The sequence below is a fragment of the Neolamprologus brichardi genome, chromosome 1 (genome assembly GCF_056152115.1).
Source record: "Neolamprologus brichardi isolate AB-2024 chromosome 1, ASM5615211v1, whole genome shotgun sequence".
Classification (NCBI taxonomy): domain Eukaryota; kingdom Metazoa; phylum Chordata; class Actinopteri; order Cichliformes; family Cichlidae; genus Neolamprologus; species Neolamprologus brichardi.
The window spans coordinates 43392599-43419455 of record NC_142104.1 but is presented as its reverse complement, the minus strand read 5'-3'; the positions used below and the strand labels follow the sequence as shown (position 1 = coordinate 43419455).

General features: G+C 40.9%; 1 protein-coding gene across 1 annotated transcript in view; it reads left to right on the top strand.

Annotated features, from left to right (window-relative positions):
- Positions 1–3469: 3469 nt before the first annotated feature.
- LOC102795729 (CD82 antigen-like) overlaps positions 3470–26857 on the top strand; it is a 46095-nt gene continuing 22707 nt past the window's right edge. Inside the window, exons 1-3 of the mRNA XM_006808088.3 lie at positions 3470–3860; positions 20724–20796; positions 23147–23219. Coding sequence (XP_006808151.1) covers positions 20728–20796; positions 23147–23219 — 142 coding nt within the window. The 5' untranslated portion in view covers positions 3470–3860; positions 20724–20727. The remainder of the gene's footprint in view (positions 3861–20723; positions 20797–23146; positions 23220–26857) is intronic.

Genomic DNA, 26857 nt, shown 5'->3' with positions numbered 1-26857 from the left:
ATTACCGCTGATCATCAGCTGATCATCAGTCAGGAATCGTCCAGCCATCCAACATGGTCCTGTCAGGGACGAGGCGGCTATTTTAAGTGGCTTTATCTGTAAATAACTCCTTGGTGGCCAGACCCCTGGGGTGGACCAGGTTGGCTCTGAGTTCCTAAAGGCTCTACATCAGGGGTGTCCAACTCCAGGCCTCAAGGGCCAGTGTCTTGCAGGCTTTAGATCTCACCCTGGGTCAACACACCTGAATCAAATAGTTAGTTCATTCACAGGCCTCTGGAGAACTTCAAGACATGTTGAGGAGGTCATTCAGCCATTTGAATCAGCTGTGATGAGGACACATCTAAAAGCTGCAGGACACTGGCATGGAATTGGACACCCCTGCTCTAGATAAAGCCTCTGCAACATCATGTGGAGATCTGGGGTGGTGCTTCTGGATTTGCAGACTAGGATGGTGGTTTCCATCTTTAAGATGGGGGACTGGAGGGTGTGCTTCAACGACTGGGGGATCACATTCCTCAGGCTCCCTGGGAAGGTCCTCCGTTAGTCAAAACTTGGATACATGAGGAACAATGAGGTATTCACCAATTGAACTCTTTGGACTCCATAATAAACACTATGTTTGGAGGTCAACACACATTGTATATCACCCCCAAAAGTACCCTGCAAAGAGTAAGTGGGCACATCATGTGGGGCTGTTTTTTTAGCATATGGCACTGGCAGGCTTCATATAATTTAAGGAAGGATTACTAGAAAAAAGTACTGAAACATTCTTGAGAAAAATCTGTACCAAATGTAGCAGGATGATGAAGAAGAAACTAGGGTGGATGTTTCTGCTAAACAATGATGACAAAACACAGAAAAGAAACTCTCAACTGGTTTCAAGGAAAGAAATAAAGCTGCTAGAATGACCCAGCCAATCACCTGACATGAATCAAATTGAAAATCTATGGAGAGAACTAAAGCTCACAGTTCATAGACGGTGCCTTCAGCGTTTGAAGCTTGTTTGTGTGGAAGAATGGCCAAAATCACGCCTGAGCAATGCACGTGACTAGTTTCTCCGTACAGGAGGCATTTTGAGACATTCATGTTCAAAAATTGCCAGATTTCAATGTGAGAAAAAAAAACCCTGAAAGTGGTTCAATGAACTGTTTTTCCAACAACAAAAGAAATCTTTAGATTGGTTTGAAATTATATTCCTCTTCAAAATAGTTCAGACTTTTTTTCAGATATTACTTGTTTATGAACACTCTCATAACACACTTTGTAATGTCAGTGACATGAAAGTGACTGAGCACTCCAAACACTAACAGAGACGAGCATGTTCTGTAACAGGAGAGACATTAGATGTCATGTGTTAATATTTGTACACAATTCTTACAGCATAATATGCTGAGTTGGACCAACATATTTGCTAAGTTTAACAAGCTCTATTTCAGATGAAATGATATCATTATGTAAAGTTTTGCATTTTTTTAATCAATGAATCTATCAATGTAACCAATACGTCTACTCACAAAAGAATGAGTGAAGCAATATGGATAACAGCAGAGGACAATTTATTTAGGGTCTGATGGCAATTTACCATCGGTGTCCAGCACTTAAAAGGATTGATGGACTGGAGCACATCTGTCCTTAACATACCCTCTTAAACATCAGCTTGACACTGATACATCAAAGGAAACTTAACAGACTTTAAGTGCAAATGTTTAAACCTGAACAACTTAAAACTTCTCTGGGATACAATGTAAATAAAGACAAGAAGAAGAAAAAATATTTCCATCAATAGTCACTTCTCCTAACCAGGAGACAAATGAATATATTATGTAAAGAGTCTTTTTTTTCTCAGTCCTGGGGTTGTAACACCACAACCTCCTCAGTCTGTAATCAGAGAGTGTCTATTTGACAATAACCAAAATGTCTTTGGATAGTCTTTGTGAATGCAAAAAGAAAAAAAAAACAATGGTGTTAGCTGGCCAGCAAAATAAAGAGAGTGTATGGCACTGAGTGCGGGCGTGTGTGTGAGTACTTCGGTCGAAATAATCGAGGTCCGGATGGATGGCAGCCGCCGGTCCATTAATGGCACCAGCGAGGCAGCACAGTAGTAAGACAGCACAGCAGCGAAGCGTCTGGCAGGAGAACGAACAATAGTCTTTTTTAAGGCTACTGCAGAAGGAGATATTCCCCGCTAGCTCACCCAAGCTTGCTCTCTGGCACAGCTACAAGCCACGTGAGCTCATAGCCCCTCCCGCTAGGATGTACTACCACAGTTGACTGTCGTGAAGCAGCCGCAAACCAATAGCAATAAAAAAAAAACTCAAAATCATTGAAGAACATTTTATAACTGAACACCCAATATAGATATATACATATATACTGAATATCACACAATATCAGATAACCAAATTAACACTGGGTTACAAAAGGACGGGAACAGTCCCCGTCCAGCCTGGTACTTCAGTAGGATGCTGAAGGTACACAACAACCAGTGTTGGGAAGGTTACTTTTAAAATGTATCCCATTACAGATTACAGAATACATGCCCCAAAATGTATTTTGTAACATATTCCGTTACATTACTCAATGAGAGTAACGTATTCTGAATACTTTGGATTACTTAATATATTATCATGCTGTTTACAACTACATGAATGTACTATTGCTGTGATTTATTACTGTTACTGAAGGTCCGCGGCTCCGAACCGTAGTAAAGGGACCTCTGACTAATACGGTGGGTTCTGTGTCGGCTCGTAGCTGAAAACTAGCTTTACTTTGTTGTCTGGGTCAACTTTGCTAGCAGAGACAGAGAGAGGCGTTGAAAGGCTGCTCCAACAGAACTTATTGTTTTTGGAGGAAAACACGAACACGGTGTACAGTCGAGTCTTAATAGCTTACTTACAGCTGGGCTCATCAGGTGGTTATTATTATACTTACATGCTTCCAGCTCCCGTTTCTGCTGATGACAGCTCGTACTTTTCCTTTTTCTCCCTCCCTCGCTCACAGACACATAACGTGTATGGCAGTCCATTCTCCCTGCAGCACGGACTACACTGCCCATGATGCTACATTCTTTAGAGCTATACCTGTAGCATTCTGCCTATTAGCTTAGCACAGCAACAAGAGAGAGAGAGAGCGTCACCCTGTAACCATGGCAACCGTAACGCTGCCGCCTGGAACTACAGAACGTAGCTGTCAAACAAAACCCAAACAGTCCTGACCCGCCACAATATGAAACAGGGAAGTACCGCCGTGTAATCCATTTATTTCAACAAAGTAACTGTATTCTAAATACCACCTTTTTAAACGGTAACTGTAACGGAATACAGTTACTCATATTTTGTATTTTAAATACGTAACGGCGGTACATGTATTCCGTTACTCCCCAACACTGACAATACAGGTGTATAAACAAAATGTATTTTTATTATTAGTTTTATTAACATTTTACCCATCATTTGCCATTTTAGAAAGGGCAGGGTGGACTCGGCCAGCGGGATGTTATTTGCACTGGTGACTAAATAAGATAGTCACCGTGCTGAGGTCTGTTCCACGGTTACGTTTCGAGCAGCAATGTGTTAAAATGGGATTATAAGTGTAACCGTATGAAGGGATTGGGTTTAACAAGCCGTTTCTACAGAAGAATGGAAGTATTTACTGTGACAGAGGAGTCCTGCGCTCCGACGCTGACAAGCTACAGCGCGGCGTAGCTCCTCCTCCTGGGGGGTGATGGGGACAGTATCTGACAGTTGTTGCTGCCGAGGCACGCTGCGTCTTCAGTCCCAGCAGCGGGTCTTTCAGAGGGCACAGGATCCTAACAGAAGTCGCGCTCAACCTTTTCTTCTTCACAATTTACACCGAAACACGTGAGTAACCGCTGCTCCGACTGTGTGCGTTTAGAGAGGCTTCTCTAAAGCCCTGTTCTCCTTACCTGTGAGGGTCTGTAGCAGCTGTGGTGATTGAGTTCAGCTGATCACGAGTGGAAGTTCGCAAAATCGGCCACATATCAGCTGCTTTGTGGATGCTGTAGATGAAGGGGTTGGTGATATGGCGCCTCTGGAGAGGATTTGTGTGTCGGACCATTCTTTGCTCTACAGCTAAAGTTTAGTCTCCTTTTACACGGCTTAGAAACTCATCTCTTAGAGTCTCTTTAGTAAACCCCACAAAAATAAAATAAAATACAAAAAATAAACGTCAGAAGTTTTCTTGCTGCAAAGTTTGTCATTCAGAAATGCAGTGATCTGTTTAAAACCTGAGCAAATGTGGTTCAAAGAGAAACAGAAGGCAGGCTTGATGAACTCATTGGACTCTGTTGAAGTGCAGTTTTATTGATCAGGTACAGTCAATATCTGCGATCTTATCATGGCCAGGCATTTATTCCCAATATTCGGTAATGCACGACTTACTATTTAATGGTTTAAACTGAGGAAGAAACTTGCCTTTATGGTATGCATACGGTGTACTTAACAGGATACTGCATTTATAATAAATCTACTTTAAATTAAAGAATAAATACGTTTTTACACCAGCTTTTATGCTTGATCCATTAATATTGTAGGTAAATAGAAGTCGTTTTGCAAGGTAATTACTGAGAAGTGTATTTAAGCAAATTGGTAAAAATAATTAATTTTTTTAACTAAACAAAAGAAATGTGTGACATCATCATATCCATTTGTGGATAATTAAGTTTACACTGAACGAGCCACCAATGCTGCATCTTTTCACATTATGCTGAACTTCACTTTTATGTAAACCAGTTTGGCGAACAGGTTATCCGTTGTTCATCAGACCAAACCTTTGTCTGTTTATGGATCTGTACTTTTATTGATTTGTTTTGTATCCCCTCACATAACTAACGTGACATTTATTTGACCTCATTTATATCAGTTTGTGGAGTGAATGATTCAGGGTATTTAGACATTCTTGTGTCCAGTCCTGTCCAGTCTAATAGTGGATGGTGGTGATGCTATATGCAAGTATGATGTAGCTGGATTAGTTGAAAATGGGCTTGGACGGGAAAGGAAACAATAGCATGTTTACTGCAAAAGGGAACAAGCATGAAGAAATCAGAGATCAGAAAAGCAGCACAAGTATAGACAGTGGTTGCAGAGTTCACTTCACTACAAAGAAGGTGCTTGTATGTTGTGACGTTGGCCTTCTCAGCAGGAGTTAAACTAAAGGACAAACAAAACAGACAAACACTGACCACTGAAACGTGTAGCCAGAAGCTTCAGTGCACTTTCACTTTAATTCTCCAAGTTCTCCATCTTTACTATATTACGATGTTTAGGATGTTTTGCAGTCATGCTGCACAGTTCAGCAAACACTGACAAATTAATAATTAATAAATTAATGTTCGCAGTGTACTCTAACTCTCACTGAAAGCAGAGCTGGGGTCTGTTTGAGGACATGTTTCTGTTATAGATGAAAATGTGGGTCAGTTTGTTTTTTCCACGGTGGCGTCAATGCTCAGCCAATATTTTAGCTGCCTGCTCATCAGAGGACCTTCATCTCTTTCTCACAATGTGAGACAATAAATCGGTTCAGCTCCACGGTTCACTTTGGTGACTTTCCATATACCAAGAACAGAAAAGCATGTCTTGTTGGATAAATTGGACTGCGCTGCACACAGCTGGAGGTTAAACGTCTAAATGACTGTTAGATAAAAATGTTTTCATCTCTTCGAGCTCTGCAACAGTTTGGCTACATTCTAGACAGATTTGATGAGAAGACTCGGGGGGCCTCACAGTTTAACTCAGTACTGCACCTCTCCGGTGTTGCATGATAACAGAAGGGGTATATTTCAAACATTAGCCCACAGTGAGTCCACAACTTGTTTTTCCTTTTTGGAATTGCCTTAGAGCTAATTATGGGATTACCCATTTTTAGCTCCCTCATTCAAATTCTACTCCACAACGAACAACATGTGAGCATGAGTTTAACCTCTAAACCTAAGAGCCTTTCTGAGGCTCCTGATTGAAAATGACACGACCAACATGCAATTTAAAAACTCTGTATATCAAAATAAAGCTACAGAGATTTTTTCCTCGCCTAATTCTGTTTGTATCTTATAGAATATATCCCTTTTGAAAATATGCTGCAGTAGACATTAAACTCCAGAAAATCGTGAATCAATATCCTGACATTATCTTTGCACAGACTGATGCTGCTGAAGCGAAACAGAGCAAAGTTACAGAGGTTTTACTGAACACATTTGGCACAATCTGTGAGAGTTGTTTCTTAAATACTGAATAGCAGAAGTTATTTAACTTTATTGACATGCCTCCAAACAATGCTTGTTTTTTAATTTTTTTTATTACCCACACACAAATCTCTGTAACCAAGCATAAAATTAATTTGTTTTGTTTTGTTTTGGCAAAGGAATTGCTCTGAGGCATTGTGGGAGATCGAGTTATTCAGTTAATGCCTTTTAATTGCGGTGGGTTTAGGTTTTGGAAGCAAGACAGCACGAGTATGAAAGAATTCATACTAATGTTTTTCAAGCTTGAAGCATCGTTTTGGTCATGTTTTGCTGGTTCAGTGAATTTTGATCTGAGGGTGACAAAACTTGCACGTTTGGCATCTGTGAGATGTCTCCTTTGAGTAGAGATATTGCTTGTTGGTGTAGTAGTATGCATGTAATATGGCCTTTGTGCCTTTTTCATCAGTTAATTTTGGAGTTACTACAAACAGGGAGCTCACTGGGTGGTGCTGAGGTCTAATCTTACAGTAGCTTCTGTAATCACAAAGAGAACAGAATCATCACAAACTGAAATGTGATGATTGTCACTCAGATCTCAAATAAAGCTGATCCTTTCCTCACACACTTCAGGATCTTAAGTTCTTTCAGTTCTTCTGACAGCTGACATGTGGGCTGTTTGTTAAAAAAGATAAAGCCTTATCTACTAAACGGAGAGCTGCAAAGATGAGATGATGGAGGTTTCCAGTCTCGTTTCAGTGATGGTCCTGCACTGGGGTTTCCTGGACATGAGCTGTGTTAGTAACAAACTGAGATATCAGCTAGAAACTGGGACTGATTTTACAGTCAGTTAGTGAAGAATGTTGTTTATATTTTAAGAAAGATAGAAGTTCCTGTTCTAAAACTGAAGCGGAGTTCGGGCCCAGTCAGACTTAAAGACCGGATTGGCCACCTCGGGGCACACCCACAGCTCAACAGGTGCCTGCTAATTTGTCTATTGTCCAACCAGTCCATAGTGGATTAAAACAATATGATATATGATATGATATAAAATATCATGCAAAAATACTAAAAACATGCAACACAAATATCAGAATCAAAGTGAAAATCATGTAAATAAAATCAAAACTGCACATACAAATAAACACACTAAAATCAGGATAAAACGGACTTTAAAACAAATACAAATTTCCACTGGGTGACGTCTACAGCACTGACCTGATCAGTGTTTGACCTCAGAGTGATTTCTTTAGTCAGTTTTTGTTTTGGGTTTTTTTTGGGGGAAAGTAAACGCTGGACTTCCTCTTAGCATTTGCACAACAGAGATATGCAAGTTTCTCCGTCTCTGCCAGTCAAAGCTGTTTAGATGACGTTGCATCCCAATTTAACGGCATTATGGTAGTAATTGTAATCAAACCTATACCTGGTAAAAAGCCATCCAATGCACACCTGCAAAGAAGTCAAACCATAGATGTCCATACATTACACTATGTATAATAATGAGTAAAGACACAGGGAGAACGTATATTTATTGAAATGTATTTTAATACTTTGTACAAAAGCCTTTGTTGGCGATGACAGACTCCTGCATGGAGAAATCAGTTGCATGCATTGCCCAGGTGTAATTTTGGCCACTTATAGTTCACAGTCTTCAAATCCTGAAGGTCCCATTTATGATTTCTGAACTTTAGTTCTTTCAATAAATTTTCTGTTGCATTCAGGTCAGGTGATTGGCTGAGCCTTTTAACCCCCAAATATGGCATCCAAAGAGTTCAATTTTGGTCTCATCTGACCAGACTGTACTCTCCTAGTATTTCACTGTCTCTCTCTTTTTTTTTAAATGTGCTTCAGCAGGCTTTTTCTTGTCAGAGAATCAGAGAGACTTTATCAATCCCAGAGGGAAATTGACTTGTCATAGCATAAAAGGACTCTGGTGTGCAAAAGTGACAGGGTGCATTGAGGTTCCAATGCACCCCACATGTGTGGACCGAAGTGCATGAATTAAAGATTCTGACAGCAGCAGAAGGAACGACCTCCTGTAACGTTCCCTCAGACAGCCAGGCTGAAGGAACCTGTTGCTGAAACTGCTCTTCAGATTGTCGTGCATGTTGTGAAGGGGGTGGGAGTCATTGTCCATGATTGCCAGCAGTCTTGCTTTCTGTCACTGATCACCACCTCCAGGGAGGTGAGCTTCATGCCAACAACAGATTCTGCCTTCCTGATGAGTTTGTTCAGTCTGTTTGTGTCCTTTGCTTTGATGCGTGCACCCCAGCACGCCACAGCAAAGAAGATGGTGCTCGCAACAACAGACTGATAAAACATATCGAGCAGCCTGCTGAATACATCGAAAGATCTGAGCCTTCGTAGAAAGTAAAGCCGGCTCGAACCCTTTTTGTAGGCGGCGTCCGTGTTGGCAGATCACTTGTGATCCAGTTGAACTCCCGGATACTTGTAGGATGTGACTATTGCACAAAGCGGAGAGTCGGGATCTGTTTCTGCCAAAGCCCACCACCAGCTCCTTTGTTTTGGCCACATTCAGCTGCAGGTGATTCACCTCACACCATCTCACAAAACGATCAATCCTCTGTACTCCTTTTCCCATCGCATCTCCACACTTCCAATTATGGCTGTGTCATCAGAGAATTTCTGGAGGAGACAAGTTTCTGTGATGTACTTGAAGTCGGCTGTATAGATGGTGAAGGAGAAGTAAACTCCCGGGGCAGATAATATAAGCAAAGTCTGATGGCAAGTAGCTTGACGTCGCAGTAGCAGAAACACTCTAACAGAGATATGCCTCGGGTTACACCACCAGCAGTTCACAAACACACCCACCTACCTCCTTTTTTCTGCCGCTGGCGTCGGTGTCTCTGTCCATCCGAGCCGTGAAGAAGCCAGGGATCAAAACAGTAGAGTCCGGTATCTGATCGTTCAGCCACATTTCAGTGAAGCACATTATGGTAAATGGTAAATGGACTGGTTCTTATATAGCACTTTTCTACTCTTCTGAGCACTCAAAGCGCTTTACACAACTTGTGCATTCACCCATTCACACCCATTCGCACAAGCACATTGATCTAAGTGCTTTCTAAGTAACATTCACACACATTCATACTCCGATGGATGCATCGGAGAGCAATTTGGGGTTAATATCTTGCCCAAGGATATTTGGCATGCAGACTAGGGGAAGCCAGGAATCGAACCACCAACCTTCCGATCAGTAGATGACCTGCTCTACCACCTAAGCTACAGCCACCCCTATGCTGGACTCTCTGAACTTTCTCTGGGTCTGGGTGAGCTAGGGACCTTACATTCCCCACAATGACTGCCGGCACACAGGCCTCTTCGATCTCTGTTTAACCCCCACTCTACAGCCCAGAGGTCTCCTTGTCAGTTCCTCAGTTTCTCAGTAATACTAAGTTTGACATTAAGCCACAGCGTCCACCTGAAATATGCACATGCAAATATCAGGACCAACTTAAAGCTCTTCTGCTGCCAAGTGCTTATGTTGCTTGGTAGAAAAACTTTAGTCTGATTCAACTTTTTAGTTTTTTGGAACCCAGCCTATGCAGTGCAGTGGTAACAATCAAAAACATGAAGGTCAGGGAGGAAATCTATCATATCATATCATATCATATCATATCATATCATATCATATCATATCATTCCATTCCTTAGTCTGTCAGACATGTAAGAGTCATAATAAAATTGTCTGACTGTATTTTAACTGCTTTTATATTCAATTCAATTCAATTCAATTTTATTTATATAGCGCCAAATCACAACAAAAGTCGCCTCAAGGCGCTTCATGGATACAGAGAAAAACCCAACAATCATATGACCCCCTATGAGCAGCACTTTGGCGACAGTGGGAAGGAAAAACTCCCTTTTAACAGGAAGAAACCTCCAGCAGAACCAGGCTCAGGGAGGGGCGGGGCCATCTGCTGTGATTGGTTGGGGTGAGAGAAGGAAGACAGGATAAAGACATGCTGTGGAAGAGAGACAGAGGTTAATAACAGATATGATTCAATGCAGAGAGGTCTATTAACACATAGTGAGCGAGAAAGGTGACTGGAAAGGAAAAACTCAATGCATCATGGGAATCCCCCGGCAGCCTACATCTATTGCAGCATAACTAAGGGAGGATTCAGGGTCACCTGGTCCAGCCCTAACTATATGCTTTAGCAAAAAGGAAAGTTTTAAGCCTAATCTTAAAAGTAGAGATAGTGTCTGTCTCCCGAATCCAAACTGGAAGCTGGTTCCACAGAAGAGGGGCCTGAAAACTGAAGGCTCTCCCTCCCATTCTACTTTTAAATACTCTAGGAACAACAAGTAGGCCTGCAGAGCGGGAGCGAAGTGCTCTAATAGGGTGATATGGTACTACAAGGTCATTAAGATAAGATGGGGCCTGATTATTTAAGACCTTGTATGTGAGGAGCAGGATTTTGAATTCAATTCTGGATTTAACAGGAAGCCAATGAAGGGAAGCCAAAACAGGAGAAATATGCTCTCTCTTTCTAGTCCCTGTCAGTACTCTTGCTGCAGCATTTTGGATTAACTGAAGGCTTTTCAGTGAGTTTTTAGGACTTCCTGATAATAATGAATTGCAGTAGTCCAGCCTGGAAGTAATGAATGCATGAACTAGCTTTTCAGCGTCACTCTGAGACAGGATATTTCTAATTTTAGAGATGTTGCGCAAATGGAAGAACGCAGTCTTACATATTTGTTTAATATGTGCGTTGAAGGACATATCCTGGTCAAAAATGACTCCAAGGTTCCTCACAGTGTTACTGGAGGCCAAGGTAATGCCATCCAGAGTAAGAATCTGGTTAGATACCATATTTCTAAGCTTTTCAGCGCCGAGTACAATGACCTCAGTTTTATCTGAGTTAAGAAGCAGAAAGTTAGCGGCCATCCAAGTCTTTATGTCTTTAAGACATTCCTGCAGTTTAACTCATTGGTGTGTGTTATCTGGCTTCATGGACAGATAGAGCTGGGTGTCATCTGCATAGCAGTGAAAATGTATGCTATGTCTTCTAATGATGCTGCCTAGGGGAAGCATGTATAATGTAAACAGAATTGGTCCTAGCACTGAACCCTGTGGAACTCCATAATTAACCTCAGTGTGTGAAGAGGACTCTCCATTTACATGCACAAATTGGAGTCTATTAGATAGATATGATACAAACCACTGCAGTGCAGTACCTGTAATACCTACAGCATGTTCTAATCGCTCTAATAGGATATTATGGTCAACAGTACCGAACGCTGCACTGAGGTCTAGCAGGACAAGCACAGAGATGAGTCCACTGTCAGAGGCCATAAGAAGATCATTTGTAACCTTCACTAAAGCTGTTTCTGTGCTGTGATGAGCTCTGAAACCTGACTGAAACTCTTCAAATAAACCATTCCTCTGCAGATGATCTGTTAGCTGTTTGACAACTACTGACAACTACTAGTATGCTTTAAAAAGTTTTTTGCTGTTTTGAGTTTTTCCTGCATGCAAAAAATATCTGGTACCCATCCCAACAGGTTTTGGCCTCCAATCAAAGGAAGATTGCAATAAAAAACATTTTTACCCAGATTTTTTAAAATGGGGCTTTAATTTACTCAAGCATAAAAACATTTCTGTATTGTCAAATGGCCAGAAACAAAAGGAAAATGCATGACAAGGTAACAAAGACTCAGTGCTCTAACTATAGGCAGACCAATCATGCTTTTCAAAAAAAAAGAAAGAGAGAGAGAGAAAGAAGGCGATGATGAGCCCTGATATGGAGCCTCATCCTCCTTTTTCCTTCTCCTCCATTACCATCCACCTGCATGAGCACATAAGCTAATGTGCTATAAGCCAACTCCACTCGCAACAATCTTCTCACATTTCTGAATATAACCCGTAACTGTAATTATCTCATTCCAGTATAATTTCACTAAAATGGTGTTTGATACATAGTTACAGTACTCAATCTTTTAGAAAAGTCAATACTTTCTTTGTGAGAACAGCTGGTAAGAATGAAAACAAAAAGAAAAGAAAACATGTTATCTGGAGGGTCTGCTGTTTAACAATGCGTTCTCCAGATTGCCAGAAATTTATGCGGATCTGCTGACCTGACGGCACATTGGCCCTGGACTCTCTTCCTATCTGGGTTGGGTCTTGCCTGATTTGGTAGACCCAAGGGCGTAGATTTGGCATGGACGGAACGGACGTGTCCCCACCAATATCCAGCGATTATTGAATTTTCCCCACCAATAATTTGATCTCTTCGAGTAAAGACAAACAAACCCGATAGAAAGAAAAAAAACAATCTGTCAACGTCTCATTCACCCAGCGGCGCAGAAAGAGTTAAATTATGTTCTCTACTGGAGTCCTACCTCATGTGACAAATATGGCCAATGTGATTGGCTGAGCCTTTCAGGGAGCTCTGTTTAGTTTTAGCAGTGGCAAACCTGCGCTGCGAGGAGGAGAGGAGGACGGCAGCACAAAGGAAGAACCTGGATATAAAACAATATTTTTCAAAGAAACCTGTAAGTCACTTAAAGTCAAGTTCACTCATAAAATGTGTCCGTCATAATAACATTACAGGCTATGCTAGGCCATACATGTCAACCCTCCCGATTTTTCCGGGAGAATCCCAAATTTCAGTGTCCCTCCCGAAAATCTCCCGGAGCCACCATTCTCCCGATTTTCCACCCGGACAACAAAATTGAAAAACCATATCCCAGATTGGCCCAGCCAATTCCAGTTTCCAACAATGGCTACTACTCATGCAGCTACTTAGTTTTAATATTACTCTTCTTACTCTTTCTGGGTCGCAAAATAAACTTTTAACATATTTTCAGGCGAGAATGTAGCTGTGTAAACGTCAAATAACTTAAACATGTTGTTGTTTGGCCTTTTTCAGTGTTTTATTTGTTCGTGAGTAAATCGGTTTGGCTGAGATTAAAATTATTATCTTAGATTAGATTAGATTAAATCGGAAGGGTTCCTCCGGGGTTTTCACACAGCTGAATAAACGTCAAACAGAAAACTGATTAAACAGAAAACTGATTAAACAGAAGTGTGAGATGGTCGAGAATCTACGCCAGCATCCGGTTATATTTTAGACAGCAAGGAGCAGACGGCAGAGGTGACGTAATTCTGAAGGCTAGACCGTCCAATTTCACAGTCGCTCATTTCCGGTCCACCTGGCTTTCGGACGACCCGGCCTACTTAGACCGCGAAAGCCGGGTCCTCAGGTGGACGCAGCTTCTGAATTTGGACACCCCCGGCCTGTTTCTGGCCGGACAATAATAATGGTGACATTTAACTTATTTTATCCGATAAGTAAACACTGTAAAATTGTTTGGTATGTATATGTATACCCCCCCCAACAGTCCTTTTGAATGTCTCTCTAATTCTGAGGTCTGAAGGTTGGCAAGTATGTGCTAGGCTTTGGCCCACATCAGTCTAAAATTGTATGTAACCATGAAAAAAGTGTTGCTGTGTCCACCAGGAGAGACTGGACAGTATAGATGTAAAACAAATATGCCAGCAGTTTATCTCAGTTAACGAGAGGAGCAGGCCCCTTCACATAGTGGACATTGAGTTGTTGTGTGGGGCAGCAGTAGTCCATGTCTGTTGCTGTAACAGTAGTTTGTGTTTAGAATGAAAAATCCCAGCTCACTGATTTGATCGGGGCAATAGTGCCTAAAATGTTGCTAATTTTGCTAAGAGATCTTTTACTTTGTGGTCATCTTAGATGAGTAGTTTTATGGACAAAACCCACCAGGTCATTCAGTGTTCCCTTAGTGCTAATGTGTCAGAGATGTTGGTGTAACTGAAGTAGTGTTGTTAAGTCCTTAAAGTCATATTCTTTTATTGTCATGACTTTATTTGAAGATATTTTTATTTTTGTATGATACCTGATTTATATGGAATATGGCTGAAGTAAACTAAAGCCTAAAATACTTAGTCAGTCATTTGTTTAATAGTAATTTAACATTATATAATTCACATATAAAACTTTGAATTATGATTTTAAATGGTTTAAAAGCATGTAGAATAGCATATGTAGGCAAGTGTATTTTTCCTTTTTTTTTTATCAAGAAGCAAAGACAAAAAGGGAAAAAAAAGGAAACGGTGCAGGGTTCGGTGGTTGAATCATCCGTCCCCACCAACGCCTAAACCAAATCTACGCCCTTGGGTAGACCCCAGCCTCTATCAGTCTGGTGCTTAGAGCTCGTTCTTGTGCTGCCATGATTAGTGCCTCTGGGGTGTCTTTTAGTCCAACTTTGTCTATCCATTGGTAGAATTTTTGAACATCAGCCACTTGTTCTATCAGTTGGAAAAACATGCCGGGCAGTGTTTGGGCCTTCCATGATGGTTCGTCTTCTTGCTTTCTTCTTTCTCGTGTTTCTGCTGCTTGAGATATTCATTAATCACATAATCAGTTGTGGCCATCTGTCTGATGTGCTCATGTTGTTGGATAGTGGTTCTGACACTCACTAATCCTCGGCCTCCTTCCGCTTAGTGTTCTGAATTTGGAAATAAACCCTCCATGTATGGTAAGGAGCCTTCTTGTCTCGATGTTTGTGGCATTTGCCATAGAATACCAGAAGTGGCAGGTCCACCACTGGCATCCTATGCTTTTTACAGATTAGAGCCTGTTTACTATGAGCACATATGACAAACATGAAAGCGTCTGGGTAAGATGTGGAGTATTTATGCTGCTTTTAATGTCGTTCAACATGGTGGTGGGTCAGTGATGGTCTGGGGAGGCATATCCATGGAGGGAAGCACAGACCTCCACAGGGTAGGCAGCAGCACACTGACATTAGACATCGGGAGGAAGTCCTTACTGTTCTTACTGACTCTTTTCTGTATGCTTGACTTTACAGATTTATTATTGTTAGTATTATTATTGTTAGGATACGTTTTAAGTTGCCTGGAAAGAATAATCATGTCTCTACAAAGTGCAGTATAAGAACATATGACATGAGTAAGTGTGTCCAAATCATTCCAGCAAATCCCTTATCCCAGTGTGTGCAGTCATAATACTCTTGCAAGCAGAGCACAAATTGTTCTGTCCAGTTCTTTATCTCCTTTATCTGTGCTTTCTGTCTTTTTAAGACTGCTTTATAAGTGGGCACAGTTGTGGTCTGCAGTACCAAGTGGAGGTAGTGGGTAGTGGGACTGACTTGTACAGTGAGCCAACGTTTTGTCTAGTAGGACTGTCTGGTAGGACAGGAGACATCCATACATACATTTGTCCAACAATGACCTTGTAGTACCATATCACCCTATTAGAGCACTTCGCTCTCGCTCTGCAGGCCTACTTGTTGTTCCTAGAGTATTTAAAAGTAGAATGGGAGGCAGAGCCTTCAGTTTTCAGGCCCCTCTTCTGTGGAACCAGCTTCCAGTTTGGATTCAGGAGACAGACACTATCTCTACTTTCAAGATTAGGCTTCAAACTTTCCTTTTTGCTAAAGCATATAGTTAGGGCTGGACCAGGTGACCCTGAATCCTCCCTTAGTTATGCTGCAATAGATGTAGGCTGCCGGGGGATTCCCATGATGCATTGAGTTTTTCTTCAGTCCCCTTTCTCACTCACTATGTGTTAATAGACCTCTCTGCATTGAATCATACTTGTTATTAATCTCTGTCTCTCTTCCTCAGCATTTTTTATCCTGTTTTCTTTCTCTCATCCCAACCAATCACAGCAGATGGCCCCGCCCCTCCCTGAGCCTGGTTCTGCCGGAGGTTTCTTCCTGTTAAAAGGGAGTTTTTCCTTCCCACTGTCGCCAAAGTGCTGCTCATAGGGGGTCATATGATTGTTGGGTTTTTCTCTGTCTGTATTATTATAGGGTCTACCTTACAATGTAAAGTGGCTTGAAGAAACTGTTGTTGTGATTTGGCACTGTATACATAAAATAAAATAAAATAAAACTGATAGAAGTTAAATAGTGTCTCTTTAAGCGAGACGTGATTAAAATCATCTAGAATGAAGTTAGGTGCCTCTGGTGAAAGTGATTGCCGTTTATTCACTACATCACTGCTGTTATAAAAAGCTGTGGAAACTCTCGGGGCAGGTAAAATGGACAAACTGATACTGATAAAAGTTCAACATCTGCTGTGCAGATTAGTTCCATGACAGTCACAGAGTTACAGTTTCATTCAGTAAAATAATGACATACGTCGCCTCCTTCAGTTTTCTGGGTCACCTCGGCCTTTCGATCTAGACAAAAGGGTAATCTGAATCCCTCCAGAAAAAGGTCTGAAATCCTGTTTGGCCCCACTAAGCAATGTCTCTATAAAGGCTAAAATGCCACAATCTCTAAAACCCTTTTAGAATCAAATGTTTTCCTGGAGCACACTCAGTTTGCTCCTCAGAACGTTGGCCATGATAACCAAGAGCAGGGGAAGCCGGTGTTTTCTCAGGAGCAACTTTACGCCAGCATGTTTATCCTGCTTTCTCCTCCTGCGTGACTCACTAGGGATAATTTTGTGTGGAAGAAGAGGCATATGACGTGTGAAATGCTCATTTATATGTGAGTGTGCACAGAGCCTGGACCAAGAAGCCTAGTTTAACAGATATAGCTGATAACCACCACTGTGATACTTACTGTCTCGACTGGGCTTGCCAAGTCAATAAATGCAAAGAAAGCCTCGCTGTGTTGAGCTTCTTTCATAGTATACCCTTGTGCCCTAATCTCACAGTGTGTTGCGTCACTGAGAGCTGCTGAGCTATGTAGGGTTGTGCCTGGTACTAGCAGAGGCTGGGAAAAGGAGGAGGGGGTAGAAAAGGAGAGGCAGGAGGAGAGTTAAGTCTGCTTGTCGTGTCTTAGTTTTATTCATTTATTACGCTTCAGAATAAAACCAAAGGCTGATTGTTTCAGCCTTTTTTTCAGCTCTTTGTATAATTAAGACTCCATTGCTGAAGAAATAACATGTTCAAGTGCATTTAAAGTTTGCTGAACAACATTTAGACTGTCTGTGAAATACTGGCGAGAGTCTGATCAGATCGGACCAAAATTGAACTCTTTGGATGCCACAATACAGATCCTGTTTGGAGGTCGAAAGCCACTGCGTATCACCCCCAAAACACGATACCAACAGTGAAGTTTGAAGGTGGAACTATGCTGTGGGGCTGTTTATCAGCATATGGCACTGGCAGTCCTCTAAAAATCGAAGGAAGGATGAATGGAAAAATGTACCCAGACATTCTTGATAAAAATTGACTGCCATCTACCAGGATGATGAAGATGAAATAAGGGTGGATCTTTCAGCAATGCAATGATCCAAAGCACACAGCCAACTGTCAACTGGTTTCAGAGAAAGAAAATAAAGCTGCTAGAATGGCCCAGCCAATCACCTGACATGAATCCAATTGAAAATCTATGGAAAGAACCAAAACTCACAGTTCACAGAAGGTGCCTTCAGGATGTGAAGGTTGTTTGTGTGGAAGAATGGGCCACAATCACACCTGAGCAACACATGCAACTAGTTTCTCCGTACGGGAGTCTTAAAGCTGTCGTCACCGACAAAGGCTTTGGTACAAAGTAATAAATACATTTCAGTAACAGTGTTCAATATTGTTCCTTGTGTCATTTCTCATAATGACACATAATTTATGGACATCTATTGTTTGATTTCTTTGCATGTGTGGATTGGATGGGTTGTTACCAGCAACCGGTGAGAGTTTCATCTCAGTAGCGCCTTTCCAAATATATTTATTTTGAAAATTGGAAACATGTTCAATACTTATTTAACCACTGTATTGTTGGTCTTATCATGGAAGTTAATGACATTATCAAAATGAATGCCAGAGTTACTTGAGTGGCTCATAAAAAATGTCTATGCTTTTGACTTTCACTTTTAGATCACCCAACCCCACTAACAATTTGTCCTTAAAAGATCCAAAGTTTGAAAGCAGACCATAGAAGATCGGCTTAATTGTGTGTGTGTGCCACTGCCATCCCTGCAGGTACCACCCTTTCCAAACTGGAACAAACACTGGTGTAACCGATTTACAGTAACAGGAAAGTGGGTCGCCCACAGGGCTCCACTGCCAGGGGAAGCATTGAGCAAGTTTTCCATATCTCACCCAGATTCCCATAGATTTATTGGACAGTAAATGCCACTACTCTGTGGAGTGAGGGCTGATTGATGGTCCATTCAGGTTGGTTTGTTTTTTTCCCCCACAGATATGAGCCACCACACAGAAGTAATTTGCAGTTTGGTACGGCAATCCAGTAAGTTACACCTGCAAATAGAGAGAAAATTGACCATGACGATTTGCACCCCTTCCCTATTGACCACCTTGACCTTAAAAGGCTATAGGGCCAGATTTCAGCAGGTGATCCGGGCGTTGGCATCCTTCATGCAGTGGAGTCATTGCAGCGAGGCAAGTGAGCGTCCCAAGAGGTCATCCGGTCGTTAAGTCTGACGTCACTAGCTGTGTCTGGGCCTAAACTCCGCTGCAGGTCAATATATCAAACGATCACTATGGCATCACTGAGAGTTGAAAAACTGTCTAAAGTCTTTCATCTTTAATAAAATGATCAGCGTTCTGCTCTACCAGGTGTAACAATTGAGTTTAACATCCAGGCATCCATGAAAACGGAATTTATGACATTTAACGGAGTTAGAAGTTAGCAGGAAGTTAGCTCGCTAGCTTCTATCTAAATACAATATAGCATGTCCTGACTGCGGGGTTTTGGAAACAAATTCAAACGTACAGCTCTGTTATCACTTCCAACATCAATGAAGACAGAAAACTAAACAGCAGTGACGTTTGTAGGGTTACTGAAGTTTGGCTAGCTGGTATATAATGATGTGCTACGTGACTGCTAGCGACACAGCTATGTTAGCATAATATAAACAAGCTAACTTTTTTCCACTCGATAAAAGTTAACGTGAGTGTTCTCGGTAGTCAGGAACAAATGTAATCGCATGGCAGGATGCTGTAAAAGGACCAAACTTCAGCCAGGAGAACAACTGAGATAATCCATCCACAATACGAGGTTAGTCATTCATATACTGCTGCATGGGCTGGGCTGTAGTTACATCCTAAGGTTTTAAAAACTGAGCTTAAATAAATGATTAGCGGTAATAAAAGCCGAGGGAGGTCAACAGTGATCACTGACTGTTTTAGGAGCTTTTTGAGATTAAATAGAAGAAAATACAAAACATTAAACATGTTAACAACACAAAAGCCATATTAAACGCAGACTACTTTAGGCCCGGAAGTAGGATTCGTCACGTCATCACTTAACGACCGGATAACGAAGAGAGTGGACTGGCCACCACGTGGTCAGACACTCCTCCACCGTGATATATGTGGCCTTACGCTCTCTGACAGCTTTCGGCTAATGTACACAATGGACCGGTTGGCCTCCTTACCTGCTGGGACAAAATGGCCCGCAGCCTCTGGCACTGCTCCATCCACTGGTCCAGATCTGGCATTTTGGGTGAGCTCAGTCAAGGGACTGGATAACTCTGCAAACCCAGGCACAAACCAACAGTAGTACCCAGCCAGCCCCAAGAACCTTTTTTGGTCTTGGGACGCGGGCAGGATGCGATGGCTGTTGTTTTCTCCATCTGAGTGCATCCACTCTGTCACACCTGCAACTGTTGCAGAATGCTGCGGCACGACTTTTAACTGGTAAAAAGATAATTTGAGCATATTACTCCAGTTCTGGCCTCCTTACGTTGGCTTCCAATTGAATGTAGAATCTATTTTAAAATCCTTTCACTGGTTATAAAATCCTTAAATGGTCTGGCGCCTCATTGTCCCCCCTCATTCACCCCAGTCAGCTGAGCTGTTGCTCTCAGACAGTAGATCATGGCTGAAACTTAGAGGAGACTCTACTGTTGCCCCTAAGCTTTGGAATGATCTTCCTCTTCACATTAGGCAATCTGCATCAGTGCTGGTTTCTAAATCCAGATTAAAAACTCATTTTTATTCACTGGCCTTTGACTTAGTGGGTAACTGACACTGTTATTTTATTGCTGTTTAATTATTGTAGTTATTATTCTTTTTGTTTTTTTGTACATCCGCTGGGCCATGATAGCCTTACAAACATCCATGAAGGTGATTGGCTGGGCCATTCCAGCAGCTTTAATTTCTTTCTCTGAAGCCAGCTGAGAGTTTCCTTGGCTCTGTGTTTGGGATCATTGTCTTGCTGAAGCATACTCCCTCATTTGGTCTTCATAATCCTGGTGGATGGCAGCCGATTGTTATCAAGAATGTCCTGGTACATTTTTCCACTCATCCTTCCTTCAACTTTATGAAGACTGCCAGTGCAGTCTCCCCATGCTCACAGATTGAGGTCGTACTGGTTTTGCTGCTGTAATCTTTTAGATTTGAGCCCCTGGTCCTGATCTGATCATCATGATCCACAGCGGTCTCTAATTCTTACAGCATCTGTCGCCACTTCTTTACATCAAGATTATCCCTGATCTAAAGCTGTTACAATTAAACTGCATCCTGTAATAATCTCCGCTTCTGTTAATGTAAATTTCTATTGTGACTCTTCATTTGTCTCATGTTCACAGATAAATGACCATGGGGAAAGGCTGCATGACAGCGAGCAAGTACATCTTGTTCCTCTTCAACCTCATCTTCTTTGTAAGTATTTTAAATTTACTAGTGACTCATAAAAGTGTTCTGTTGGAGAAAAATGCACCTTTAGGATGGTGTTAGAGCAGCTGTATGTTTGCGATTGAGTTTATTACTCCATTCAGTTCACTTCAGTTTGATTTAATATTGCGCCAAATCACAAGAGTCGCCTCAAGGCGCTTAATATAGTGAGATAAAAACCCGACAATAACAAAGTACATTTGATAACACATAAGTAAGCATGGGAAAACTGCCCAGCTTGTATTGTAGAATATCATGCTTTGGCCTAAGATCTAATTTTATAAATCTTAGATTGTGTCAAATGGTGCTAAATAGAACAGAACAGAATAGAATAGAGTTTATTTTGAACATGTAAATATAACTAAAATGACAAAAGATTAAACCACTGACAGGTGGTTAGGGACAGATCATCTTCTTACAATGATTTGTAAGCATACTCCCTCATTTGGTCTTCATAATCCTGGTGGGTGGCAGCCGATTGTTATCAAGAATGTCCTGGTACATTTTGCCATTCATCCTTCCTTCAACTTTGTGAACACTGCCAGTGCAGTCTCAATGTCAGTTACAGTGATTTGTAAGAAGATAATGCAATGTTATGTTGGGATACCAAGGGCCCAGGCATTTAAGGCATTCCTGTCCAGGGTGTACTCTCCCTTTTGCTCTGTGACAGCTGAAATAGACTTTCCACCCCCTTAAATTGGATAAGCAGAAGAAAAAGGATGGATATATAAATATGGTTTAAAGTAGCGCTTATTTTGCTCTGACGGTGTAAGGCAGTTTAAGGCACTAACATTAACAGTCCACCAAAGTGACCAATCTTCCTTTGGGCTCTGCCCTCCAAACAGTGAAAAGTTAAGTTAGTTTATGCAAGCAGGATTCAGCTTTGAGCACATTAAGCAACCTGTCTGCAGCGAGTGCAACGCAGACACTCTCATATGCATGATGGCTTTTTTATGCAAGTGGCTGTGAGTTCTATGCATGCATGTTATAAATATTAACATGTAAGGAATTTAATTGTGCTTGCAATAGTTTGGGGGTGGTTTTCGCGCACTGAACTTTTGGCATACACTACTGGTCAAAAGTTTTAGAACACCCCGATTTGTCCATTTATTTATTGCAATTCAAGTCGTTCATGTCCAATGAATAGCTCGAAATGATACAAAGGTAAGTGGGTGAACTGCCAGACCTTTTTTAAAAAAAGGTAAGGTTACCCAGAACTGAAAAGTAATCTACATGTTAGAATTATACAAAAAGGCTTTTTTTTTTCAAAATGGGTTAACAATTTAAAGCTATTCTGCAGCAACGGAGGTTCATCAAGCCTTGAGAGCTGATGCTACTAATTCCTACAGCTGTTTCAACTGTTTCAGATTACTTACAACCCCCTCTGTGTGCATATTAGCAGTGTTGGAACGCTCTGTAAAAATCAGCTGAACAGTCTTGTACTGCAGAAAGTAGTGCTTTGCTGCAAAAATGGTGAGAGGGCCATTATCAATGGAGACAGACCATCATAGCAAAGAAAGTCCAGGTGTCATTGAGTACAGTTTCCTTCAACACTCAGAAACAAACTCTGACAGGAAGAGGTCCGGCAGATCTAAAGCCACAACTGAATCAGAGGACAAGTTTCTGAGAGTTAACAGCTTGTGTGATATGCGTAAGCAAGTCTCAGTTTCAACTATGAAGACAAGACTTTGAGCTGCAGGTTTGACAGGATGAGTTGCATTGGAAAGAGTGCCACAGGTGTGTTCAGCTGTTATATCTGCCAAAGGTGGCTACTTTGATGAGTCAAAGGTTTGCTTTCTTTTCAGAGTGAAATGTGATGTTAAACTGCATAATTTTCAATAAAGAATTGGAGACAGTGGGATGTAAATGTAATTCCAAACAAACATAGACAAACAGACAAACATGTTGTTGGCTTGTTGGCTAATATTTAGGAATATTCAATACAGCAACTTTCAGTCAAAATAAAGGTAAAATGTCAAGAAATTAATCAACTCAGGACAATTTGCGGTGTTGCATTAAAACTCTTAATAGAAGTGTTTTCATTGTACCTGCATTTCACCCTCTGCATTTGCAGCTTTTGACATAATCCCTACGGTTTAGTTTCCACTGCGTTCCTATTTGTTCTGACAGAGATTTCACCTACAGTTTACCTTAGATACTTCTGAAAACACATCATTTCATGCTTGTCATTAGTGAGTTTTTAGCACCAATTTTGATCAAAGTGTTTTTTTAAATACATGAAAATCATTGAAATGACGTGGTGTTTGTAACTATCAAATTTCTTGTGACATCCTTTCATTCTGATAGTTCTCATGCAGTTCTCATATGTATCCTGCAGCTGTTTGGGGCCGTCATCGTTGGCTTTGGATTTTGGATTCTCCTGGACAATCAGACTTTCATCGTTGCCCTGAGTAAGTGCTTGATCAGGTTTGAGGTCATCTGTACTTCTCTGTGTGTTTTAACCAGTGGTGGGAAGTAACGAGGTACAAATACTTTGTTACTGTACTTGAATGAATTTTTAGGTATCTGTACTTGAGTGTTTATTTAAATTGATGGTTTTCAGGGTTTTTATTGTTAACTTGGTTTCCCTGACTCTTTTCCCATGTTGTAGTTGTGTGTCTTATTTTGAAAGAAGTATTTACATGTAACCATAGCAGCCAGAGAGCATTAAGGGGCAGATAGGAGGATCTAACTCTTCATATTGTTGGCGCATTTCAGGAGGACGCTGCTAATAAAGTTACACGATTACACAGTGAATTCGTGTCTATTAATATATTTACAAAATACAACAGTTTTTGTCTTGTTGGTATAGTTTTATTTTGTTGTATTTATCCGCGACACCTGAAAGGTCGATCCATTAAACCGGTGACGTTAAACCGGTCCGTGGACCAAAAAAGGTTGGGGACCGCTTATCTAGACCAGCGGTCATCAACCTTTTTTGTGCCACGGACCGGTTTGTGCCCGACAATATTTTCACGGACCGGCCTTTAAGGTGTCGCGGATAAATACAACAAATAAAACTAGTACCGGTACCGAAAAAAGAAGATTTATTCATAACACACGTGAAAAGACCCAGGAAAACTGAGTTAACGATAAAAAGCGATAACAAAATAACGCTGAAAACCGATAAAAACCCTGAAAAACATACATTTCACACCCGAGTCTCACTCTCGCGGCCCGGTACCAAACGACTCACGGACCGCTACCGGTCCGAGGCCCGGGGGTTGGGGACCGCTGATCTAGAGCATGTATACTTGGGAGTCAAAGTGGGCTGAAAGGAGTGCGGGTGTCCGTATGTTGTGGTTGCGGTACTTCAAATCTAGCTAGCGTTACATGGAGAAAACATGAAGGGAGTTACATTTTTTAAGTGTCAGGTGATTTGAAATTCAAGCTTAACAAACATAAATAAACATACCAACTGTTGTGTGCAGTTTGACGCTGAGTGTGTTGCTGAAAATAGTCGTTTGTATGAAATAAAGATGTTAGCTTGTCGTACTGTGGTTAATTTATTGTAAAGCCCTGTGCTGGACTGGTGCACAGTGGCTGTGGTGTCCATGGTCAGTGTTGGTTTAAATCAACTGTAACATGCTAATATGCATTTATGTTTTGCATTTAAGTTCTCATGCAGTTCTCATATGTATCCTCCAGCTGTTTGGGGCCGTCATGGTTAGATTAATTTGCTGAATCCACATTTGTACCAACAGTTTAGTAACAACACAATATACAGTATGCAGTCAGTTTAGAAAATGGGAATCGGCCAAGACGTTTTGAGTTGTGATTCTTTTCCCTATGCGGAGACACTACACAGAGCTAAGGGTTCCCCACCTGCTGAATCCATAACAGATTCAAACTGAGTGCATTCAATTGAATTAGAATTTATATTTAAATATTTGAATTATTATGTACTAATATTATTTTATTATATTAATATAGCACAGGGAAATGTCCTTCAAGGAGCTACTTTTTACTTTCCTACTTAGAGTACATTTCAGAGCCTATACTTTTTCACTTTACTTGAGTAAAAAAGATGCTTCAGTACTTTTACTTTTATTGGAGTATTTTTTTTTTTTTTAAAAAACACAGGTATCTATAGTTCTATCTAAGTAAAGAAAGTCTGTACTTTATCCTCCTCTGGTTTTAACTTTACTTAAGTCACTTTCCTGTGTGTTGTGCTCTTATTGAATAGGAGTATAAAGATACAACCTGCTGTCTTGACCAGCGTTTGGTGTGAGTCCTACTAAAACAGAAATGCTATATTGTATTTTCTCCAGTGGATACTTCCCACTAAACCCCTTGTGGATTGCATTTAGGTCAAAATAACAAGAAGCTATGATTAAGAGCCTAAATGTGGCCATGTTCTAGCTCCAAGTATCACTGTTTGTTTGTGTGACAGGAAGAAAAAAGAAGAAATGCAAACATTGGGGACCTCAGATTTTATGTTTTACTTATTTGAATTGTTAAAACACAAACTATGAAACTCAAAACTGTATCAATATATGATCAGTCATAAGCATACCATTCATATTTTGTCAAAGGATTAAATTTTTTTTAACACTTTTCAGCAAATTCTGTATAATTGATTTTTGTTTTTTTAAACAATCATCACATCCTGTTTAAAATAAGGTTAAAATCTGTAAAACAAAACCAGAATCTATTTTTAGAGACGGCTTACCATGAAATCACTTTTACAGTCATTATTTTAGTGATGAATCTATGTTTTTTACATCCAGTGTATCGATACTTCTGTGACTATACACCATAGACAATAAACCGGTGCAGAGAAACTATGTTACAGCCCATGACACTGATGAGTTATAGGTTTTGGCTTTAGATTGTGATTTTTGGGGGGCTGGTCAAATATAATATATAATAATTTAATCGACATGAAGTATGTGCTACAAACTGTCTGTTTCCTAAACTTCCTCAAAGTAGTAGTATGGACTACCTGTACATTTTTATGTGGTTATTCCATTAGCAACAAGATTATCAGTGATTGATCTTAAAAATATCTTGTAAGTATGTTGAGTTAAACAAATATATCCAGCTACTTTTCTTAATTTTTTGTTTGTTTTGCTCTTTGCCTTCAAGCTGGCTGTAGTTAAACCTTTACTCAAAAAGCATCTCTAGACCCAGCAGTCTTAGCTAATTATAGGCCAATCTCCAACCTTCCTTTATATCAAACATCCTTGAAAGAGTAGTTGTCAAACAGCTAACAGATCATCTGCAGAGGAATGGTTTATTTGAAGAGTTTCAGTCAGGTTTCAGAGCTCATCACAGCACAGAAACAGCTTTAGTGAAGGTTACAAATGATCTTCTTATGGCCTCTGACAGTGGACTCATCTCTGTGCTTGTCCTGCTAGACCTCAGTGCAGCGTTCGATACTGTCGACCATAATATCCTATTAGAGCGATTAGAACATGCTGTAGGTATTACAGGTACTGTGCTGCAGTGGTTTGTATCATATCTATCTAATAGACTCCAGTTTGTGCATGTAAATGGAGAGTCCTCTTCACACACTGAGGTTAATTATGGAGTTCCACAGGGTTCAGTGCTAGGACCAATTCTGTTTACATTATACATGCTTCCCTTAGGCAGCATCATTAGAAGACATAGCATACATTTACACTGCTATGCAGATGACACCCAGCTCTATCTGTCCATGAAGCCAGATAACACACACCAATGAGTTAAACTGCAGGAATGTCTTAAAGACATAAAGACTTGGATGGCCACTAACTTTCTGCTTCTTAACTCAGATCAAACTGAGGTTATTGTACTCTATAGCTAGGGCAGGATTAAGTGATCCTGAATTCTCCCTTAGTTACACTGCAGTGCATCTAGGCTGCTTGGGGATTCCCATGATGCATTGTGTGTTTCTTCTTTGTGACCCTTTTCCCTTACTACGTGTTTACACACCTCTCTGCATTTAATTATTAGTTATTATTAATCGCTGGCTCTGTTCCACAGTGTGTCTTTGTCCCATCTTCCTTTTCCTAGCCCCAACTGGTCGCGGCAGATGGCCATCCATTCCTGAGTCTGGTTCTGCTGG